The sequence below is a fragment of the Hibiscus syriacus genome, unplaced genomic scaffold (assembly GCF_006381635.1).
Source record: "Hibiscus syriacus cultivar Baekdansim isolate YM2019G1 unplaced genomic scaffold, ASM638163v2 tig00110482_pilon, whole genome shotgun sequence".
NCBI classification, from domain to species: Eukaryota; Viridiplantae; Streptophyta; class Magnoliopsida; order Malvales; family Malvaceae; genus Hibiscus; species Hibiscus syriacus.
Window position 1 is genome coordinate 1,283,006 of NW_024062758.1, and position 9,034 is coordinate 1,292,039.

Consider the following 9,034-nt stretch of genomic DNA (forward strand, 5'->3'; position numbering starts at 1 on the left):
ATATTCATATATAATTTAAAATAATTTTAAAAAAATCTACGTAATAAGTGAAATAAATCTAAGAAAAAGTATATATAATTTACAGTTGGAGTAGTAAGTGACTTAGGGGATGTTTGTTTGTCTCTTAATCGAACCATTCAGCGCTGAATACTGAACCGTTAAGCATTTAGCGCGTTTGTTTAACACCTCTGAATGATTCAGTACTAACTGATTCAATACAAAAGTGTTGAATGATTCAACACCGAAGTACATTCTGAATGATTCATAGCTATTATCAAACAGCATGTCACATACAGAGCCTCTGAATCATTCAACGCTTAAACATTCTGAAGTAAACAAACAGCTCCTTATAGAATTTTTTATCTCGAAATAATTTAAAGTAATTAAAAGGTATTGTTTATTTAAAAAAAACCCAAGTATTTTTTAAAAGAGATCGAAGTATAAAGCAGTAGATGAAGGGGAATATTTTCGCTGCTAATAGGTTTAATGAAAATAATTAAAAAAATCACTATAGCTTACCAACATCCATTATTGAAATCGCAATTTGTAACCCCAAAAAAAGTCCAAAGTGGAGGAGTGGAGGGTTTTATTTAAAGAAACGTATTCAATTTTAATTTGTCGGCTTTGACTGATGAGTCTACTTTTATCTGCGTATTACAGACATAAATATATTTGCTCAGGTCAGATTGATATGCCATGAACCTACCAAGACGTGGGCCGTTTATGTTTTTAATCAGAAATAATAATATCATTGATGATGATGACTAATAACAGCAACCTATATCAACGATTTAGATTATTTGAAGTTTAAATTTTTTACTATTTTATAATATATATATATATATATATATCATTTATTCAAAATTAACGATTTAGATTATTTTGAAAAATTGAATATAAATTCAGATTTGTCACATTCCGAGTAAGAAGTTACCAGGTATCTTTCCACGCTTGATTTCTATCCCATGATTGAGCTCAGATTCCAAGGAACACTACAAACAAAAGTTGTGGAAATTTTAAAGACTGATTGATTATACATTCTTTAAAGTTTCCCACAAAATATTTTGTCTTTTATAAATACATTTCGTGGGACAATCATGTTTCAAAGGACTAACTTATAATTTATATAATTTTTTAAAATGTAATATTGTATAAATTAACTTATTTTACTAATTAAAAGAATTATTATTGGTGTTAAAGATTAAGGGTTCGAATATTAACGACTGTATCAAGATAATAAAATATTTATTATCAAATAATTAAAAATATTTTAAACAAATATTAATTTATAATCACTTTATCTTAATAAAAAAAATATAATATTTTTTATTCTAGAAAGTCACACTCCTTTGTAAATTCTCGGTCACAGTAAATTTTTATTTTTTTATTAACGGGTTGATGTAATTTTGTGATTTGAAGGAACGAGTTCACCCACAGTGATTGAGCCACGTGGAGGCGCATGTGTGATTCAGTATATCCTGACAAGTTATTGACTGGCATGTGAAGTGAATGAATGTCAGTAGGTCACATCTCCCTCTGATTTTATAACAACGTCTCTGGAGATTTTATAACAACGGCTCTGCTGGTTATTCTTCCTCTGTCTGAAAACACTCACAGAAAAAACATTGCCATATATTCCAATAACAATTGTTCCCTTCTTCACCTCTTGCTTCCTGCTCGTGGCGGCGGTGTTGTTTTTGAAAACCATAGTTTAATCTCCCAATCTGCCATGGCGGCGACGACCAAAGGATTCGTTCTATATCTGCTGTCTGGTTTTTCAATAGCCATTCTCTCTGTTTTGTTCATCAACAAGAACAACTACGACATCATGAACCGTAGCTCAAATCTCTTACGGTCCCCAGTTTCATCCCACACGGACCGAGTTTGGCCTGTAAGTTTTTCTCCTTTGTGGCAGAATCCTGATTTCATATTCTCGGGCGGCTTTTAAATGGTTGTTTGATTTTGGTAGGAATTGGAGTTGAACTGGAGGCTTGTAATGGCGACGGTGATAGGATTTCTAGGTTCGGCTTGTGGAACGGTTGGCGGCGTTGGAGGCGGCGGTATTTTCGTTCCCATGCTTACTTTGATTGTTGGATTTGATACCAAATCTGCCGCCGCTATTTCAAAATGTAATTTTTTTTTCACTTTTCTTTTTGGCTTTATCTCCAATGGAACAGTGACTTTTAAAATGAATGGGTGCAGGCATGATCATGGGAGCATCGGCGTCGTCGGTTTGGTACAATCTTAGAGTCCCGCATCCGGCGAAAGAAGTGCCGATCATCGACTACGATCTGGCTCTTCTTTTTCAACCTACGTTGATGCTTGGCATCACCGTTGGTGTTGCCTTGAGCGTCGTTTTTCCTTATTGGCTCATCACTGTACTCATCATCATACTCTTCATAGGTTTCTTCAACAATCCCAACTATGACTTTCTGCTATTTTATTTCTTTGATGTTTGTGCTGCTTCCTCCCTATTACGCCATTGAAACGTTCTGTTTCTTTTTTTTTTAGGTACCTCTTCAAGATCATTCTATAGGGCAATTGAAATGTGGAAGGAAGAGACACTTTTAAAGGTTTTTTCTCTTCCAATTATTTGATAATATAAAGTCTTTTTTTCCTTGCTTTAATTTTTAAAAAAATTGCAGAATGAACTCACCAAGGCACAAGGAACAGTAAACTCCGGGGGTGAATGTAAGATTCATTATAGATGATTTTCTTATCATATTCATCCTTAGAACATTTGAAAAGATATTAACTTCATTCTTTTTCATCTTAAATTCTTTGAATTCCAGTACTGATAGATACAGAGTATGAGCCATTGATTCCGAAAGAAGAGAAATCCGAACTGGTTAGTGAATCAAGCCTTTTTCCTCCCACCTACCATTTTTCTTTACTCACACAAGTCTCAAAACCAAGTTGATAATGTGTTCCGAATATTGCAGCAAATATTATGTTTCAATCTAAGGTGGAAAAGGCTTTTGATACTAGTTACAGTTTGGGTGCTTTTCACTGTTATCCAAATCATCAAGGCAAGCTTACAATCCATCTCAGTTCGTCTCAAATTTGGGTGATTACATAATGTTCTTTATTCATGTTGGTATTTATTTATTTTTGGCAGAATGATGCGGTTCCTTGTAGCACTTTGTATTGGGCACTATTTTGCTTACAGGTAAACCTTAATTTGATGAGAACATTGCAAAAACCATGCTTTCTTTGATTGAATGAATGAACCGAATCTATGTTTATATTTCAGTTCCCAGTTTCAGTGTTGGTTTTTGGATATGAAGCAATCAAATTATACAGAGATTATAAGAAGAGAATGAGCACCGGGGATACTGAAACAATTTGTGAAGCTTCCATTCAATGGAGTCCACTGAACATTGCATTTTGTGCACTCTGTGGCATCTTGGGAGGCACCGTCGGTGGATTGCTCGGTTCCGGCGGTGGTTTCATTTTGGGTCCTCTCCTCCTTGAAATTGGTGTGATTCCGCAGGTAAATTTAAAGCCCAGATTTTTTTAAGTGACATATATTCAGACATGGATATAAATATGAAACTAAAACCAGCTCTGGTTTTCAATTAACAGGTGGCTAGTGCAACAGCAACATTTGTAATGTTGTTTTCTTCGTCCTTATCAGTCGTTGAATTCTATTTGCTTAAGAGGTTCCCAATCCCCTACGGTAAGCCATAGCCATATCCTTGCAGCAAGTTCTGATTTTTGTCCATTGATCAAAATTGTCACGTTTTTGTTTGCAGCGTTGTACTTGATGGGAGTATCTATCTTGGCTGGTTTCTGGGGACAGTATTTCGTGAGAAAACTAATAGCAATCCTCAGAAGAGCATCGCTCATTGTGTTCATTCTATCGGGTGTCATCTTCGCAAGTGCTCTCACAATGGGTACGTAACGTAAACTTATCACATAAACTCAATTAATCCAAAGCAATGACGTATTTTATTTTTTGAATGTATTTAAACAGGAGTCATAGGCATAGAGAAGAGCATTGGAATGATTCAGAAGCATGAATTCATGGGATTTTTAGATTTTTGCAGCAGTCAATGATCATTGACTAAATCTATACGGAGATGTCGTCGGTCATCACCTTGTTGACCAACCTCACTACATTCAACGTCTCCTGTTGGAATAAATAGTTTACCTCAAATGTGTTGCCGTCGAATGTGACTGTTAGCTCCTGGCCAACTCTCCATTCTTTCAAATGTGTTGCCTTCGAATGTGACTGTTAGCTCCTGGCTAACTCTCCATTCTTTATGTGATTTATGCATCATAACTTTCAGCAGCAGAATTTTCGAATTCCCTTTTAATGATCATTCTCGGTTTCGTTTACAAAGGATGTTAAACATTACAACAGACACACAAAGGCAAACAAATGGATCTAACAAAGAAACAGAAAGGATAATACATTAGCGGCATTGGCAATGAAAATTATCAGTAACCCAGCTACAGTCCATCTTCGGTGGTAGCAACCGAAGGTGAAATCGAATCTTGATATTCATCGTAATCCTCCCCTAAAGGAGACTGTTCCACCCTTATATCCTCAATGTTTTTGTACCTCAAAAGTTCTTGATCGAAGACTTCAGCCGTCCACTCTTCCTTAACAAGGGATCGGACCCATTTCGGAAGATCAACCGTTTGTTCTTCTACGTAGATTCGGGGACGGGTAGGGGAAGGGTACTGCGACAGAGCTCTCCCGGTGAGTACTTCCAACAACAACACTCCGAAACTATAAACATCGGCCTTCTGAGACAGTTTTTTAACTTCGGATTGCTCAGGAGCCTTGTATCCACCCAATCCTGCTATAGCATTAACGGGGCTTAGAAGCAAAGATAACCCGAAATCAGCAATCAAAGAAACCCCATTTTTGCCGAGAAGCACATTCGAAGATTTCACATTTCCATGTGGTATTTTTGCTTCGCTATAAACTTGATGAATCTTTGATAACCCTCGAGCCGCCCCTAACACCAAGCTGATCCTTGTAGTCCAATCCAACGGAATCCTGCCCGGTCCCCTGTTTCCTGTTTATCAAATTAAAGTCGGATAATTTAGGAGTATTAACAGTTCGATCACACTAAACAGGAACACTATACGTACCGTGAAGAAGTGAATGCAAGCTTCCATTAGGGAGGTAATCATAAACAAGAAGCTTCTCTTCTTTAGCATAATAGTAAGCCTTCAACTTCACAACGTTGGGATGCTTAACTTTCCCGATAATAGCCATGTATTGTTCGAATTCCTTCCTCGGACATGGATTCGCGTCTTTAAGCCTCTTAACGGCGACGACCGACCCATCGTCGAGCACCGCTCTGTAAACAGTTCCCAAACTCCCTTTTCCCATCATTTCTGCCGAAGCTTTCAACAAATCCTCCAATTCGAACTGTTTCCTTCTCTCGAAAAACACCAGCTTACTGTTATCCGTTGCGTTGGTTCCGTCACTGTCAGCGACGGCGACGCCATTTGCATGAACTTTTTTCCGCTTCCGTAGCTACTTCCACTGCCGCCGGAGGCCGAAACACTGTTGTCTCCCCTGTTTCTGCCGCAATAATAAGCCACGACAAAAGAAGCCACCACTAAAAACACCACGCTGGTTGCTAATACGATTGAAACTATTGCACCAGGGGTTAAGCCTTTACGTGCCCTGTCTTTGCTTTCGGGCCCGATGATCGGGGACTGAGGGATTGACCTTGGGTTCGACGGAACGGTCCGGGTCGGTGAATCCACCGGCTGAGACCCTGTGAAGGAACAAACCTGGAATGGAGTTGGCCCACAAAGCCCTTCATTTCCTTTAAAGCTTTCTTTGCTGAATTTCGTCAATAAATTTCTCGGTAACCGTCCGTAAAGCTCATTGTTGGTTAAATTAAGCTCGGTTAAGTTTCTAAGAGAATAAGAAAAGTCTGGGATTTGGCCAGTCAATGCATTGTTTTGAAGCCGGAGAGTAATGAGCCGCTTCAAACCCGAAATTTGTTTAGGAATATGGCCTTGTACGTTGTTATCGGACAAGTCGAGGCGAAGAAGGCGTCTGAGGTGCGAGATACCAGGCGGGATATCGCCGGAGAAATCGTTGCCCGTAAGATAAACTAGTTCGAGGTTAGTACAATTGGTTAACGGTGAAACGCTGCCATTCAGTCGATTTTCATGGAGGCAGGGCCGTGGCAGTGTTTTCGGGGCTATAAATTCGTATAAAAGAGTCTCTATTTTTTAGATATATTTGATTTCGAAATAATAATAGTGACGTTTTCTTGATAAACACCGCAATAAATCCATCTCGTTTTATCAATAAAGCCGCAATGATGTTTTTTTTGAAAAAACATCGTAATAGGTCCATCTATATTGGTGTTTATTGGTAAAATGCTATTATATATATTTTTTTAGGGCCTATTTTTTAGGCCCCTGCACGGTCGCGTAGTTTGCGGCCTCCAGCCATGGCCCTATATGGAGGTCGAGGATTCGGAGCTGATCGAGGAGGGAAATGGCTGCTATGGGGCCGCGGAGGTAGAGGGAAGGGAGGGAGAGTTCGATGACACGGCCGGTTGAGGAGCAGTTAACGCCGCGCCAGGCCAAGGAACAGGCGTCGTGGCCGGTCCAGTTGGGGCGGAGGATGCCGTGAGTGTCGGCTTGGAGGCGGAAGAGAGTGAGGGCATCGGTGTCGTTTGGGTAAGAAGGAAGGGAGAAGGAAAGTGGAAGGAAAATAAAGTACAAGAGAAATTGGCAAGGGAAATTCATTGTTTGTTTTGAGAGCAAAGGAATGAAACTGGAAGTGCGTTTTGTTAAAGGTACACAATTTCTACTATGCTCAAAACTTAATTAAAAATAACATATTGTTTTCATTAATGGTAAAAAAAGATGAATTGGATTCATGATAGACTCATTTATTTTAAAGATTTTATTTTTCAATCCATGTTTATGGATTATTTAAAAGATGTTAATAGGTCTCATTGAGAATAAGATAATAGGTCACTATTTTGAAAAGAGGGGAGATATGATTAAAGTGGTAAATAGAATGATGTTCTCCACTCCCTTACCATATCACTCATTCATTTTCTTAAAAAAAATCTCTTCATATATTTAAAGTTTCATACAATAATTTTAGTTTTTATGAGCAATTTTTAACATTTTGACTAATATAAAATTATGTTACATGATTTCAAGAGATATATATATATATATATATATATATATATATATATATATGGGGGCATGCATCACATTACCTAGGCTTTTATCTAAAAACCATGAAAAAAATTATTTTAACACTTTTTGTCTAATATATATCAAACTAACACCTTTTTAAAATTGAGGTAAGAGTTCTAGGTATGTCCTAAGAGAACGTTTTATTGACGTGACAAGACAGCTAGGAATCACATCCTAAGGGCCCCCCCAAATTTTCATAAAACATATTTAATAAAATATACTTTAAAAATATTTTAAAAAAACTACAGAAACTAACAATATAATTTAATATATATTAATTTCATGAGTTAAAAGAGTAAAGGTGTTAGTTTATATAGGCATGGTGGAGTGTTTAGCCTATATTTGTTAATATTGTAGAATAAAAGTTAAAATGAGTTATTTCACCTTTTTATCATGTAATATTTATCTTCTTTATTTTTACTTAATACATTAAGTTAGGTTTTTTTTATTTCACTATTAAAATATAAATTAGAGTTTATATCAATTAAAATTAAATATTTTTAGATGTTAAAATATTTTTATTTTTATTTTTTTTCTATGATCAATCGATGTAAACATCCACAACTTCGAATTATATCAGTTTCTCTTCCAACAAACTAAATTCTATAGAAAAATAAATAGAAAAAAAAATCTAAAATACATAGGTTAACCTACATATCAAACTCTTAAGCTTAAAGAATTAGATCAATTCCTTAACTACTAAGGTATGTTGGTTAATGAAATTTTAGTAAATATTATAAATAAAAATTTATTTTTTTATTTAATATGAACAAGTAAAAATATAAAATCTAATGCATCTCATTTTGTTTATTGGGGTAAATTTCCATTGTTTTTTGTAGTTAAGGAATAATGAGAACAAAAATAAAGAATGAGGTCGGAATGATATTACATACAAATGGAAACACACATGGATAAATATACAAATGGATAACACACATGAATAAACATACAAATCATAAGGGCGAAAACAGATTATCAATAACTCTTCCATATGTTGATAGTTTGGTCAAGTGGTCTACGGATTGTTGGGAATAAAGTGATATAATTTGGAGTTTTGATGTTTACATCGATCGATCATAGAAGAAAAATATAAATATAAATATTTTAACATCTAAAAAATATTTAATTTTAATTAATATATACTCTAATTTACATTTTTAATAGTAAAAATAAAAATCTCTAACTTAATGTAACGTATTAAGTAAAAATAAAGAAGATAAAGATTACAGTTTTATTTTCTTTAAAATATTTTTAAAGTGTATATTATTAAATATGTTTTATGAAAATTTGGGAAAAAGTTAACTTTAAACCGCTTTCTTACTTTGATTTTAAAAAATGAGTTAGTTTAGTATACATCGAAGAAAGGATGTAAAAATGGTGATTTTTTAAATTTTTTTTATTAAAAAACCATTATCTATGGTTAATTATTTCTAGTTTATGGAGTTTGAAAATTAACAAATATATAAGGGGTGATTTCCGAGGAATGAACTTTGCCTCATCACATGTTTTATAAACAAGATCACGAAAAGTTTGGCTAATATAATTTGTGAGGGTAAGAGGGGTTAATTAGAATTGTGTAGGTGGTCCCTTGGCTTTAAAGAGCAAGCAACTTTAAGTCATAAGAAGGCAAAGCTGGCTTGAGCTTCTCCCCATTATTTACATCCAAATGGGCTACTGAAATTGGTTGCACCCAAGTCTGTCTTCTTTCCTTGGCTTAATCCTTTCTAAAGCTACTCCAGACACAAAGCATAGAAATTTGTGCACCAAGAATTGTAAATTCGTTTCTGCAAATGTTGTTTATGTAACCAAACCCAAGTGTTTAATGGTAAAA

General features: G+C 35.4%; 1 protein-coding gene and 1 pseudogene across 1 annotated transcript; one reads left to right on the forward strand and one right to left on the reverse strand.

Moving 5' to 3' along the window:
- The first annotated feature begins 1,617 nt into the window (after positions 1 to 1,617).
- On the forward strand, positions 1,618 to 4,294 carry LOC120129043 (sulfite exporter TauE/SafE family protein 4-like). Its single transcript, XM_039146650.1, has 12 exons — positions 1,618 to 1,891; positions 1,970 to 2,129; positions 2,203 to 2,403; positions 2,512 to 2,573; positions 2,646 to 2,691; positions 2,793 to 2,848; positions 2,943 to 3,029; positions 3,119 to 3,169; positions 3,254 to 3,493; positions 3,586 to 3,679; positions 3,756 to 3,896; positions 3,977 to 4,294. Exons 1-12 carry the CDS (start codon positions 1,730 to 1,732, stop codon positions 4,057 to 4,059), a joined length of 1,383 nt encoding a protein of 460 aa, XP_039002581.1. The 5' UTR covers positions 1,618 to 1,729; the 3' UTR covers positions 4,060 to 4,294.
- Positions 4,295 to 4,384: 90 nt separating this feature from the next.
- Positions 4,385 to 6,750, reverse strand: LOC120129045 (annotated as a pseudogene).
- Positions 6,751 to 9,034: the final 2,284 nt, after the last annotated feature.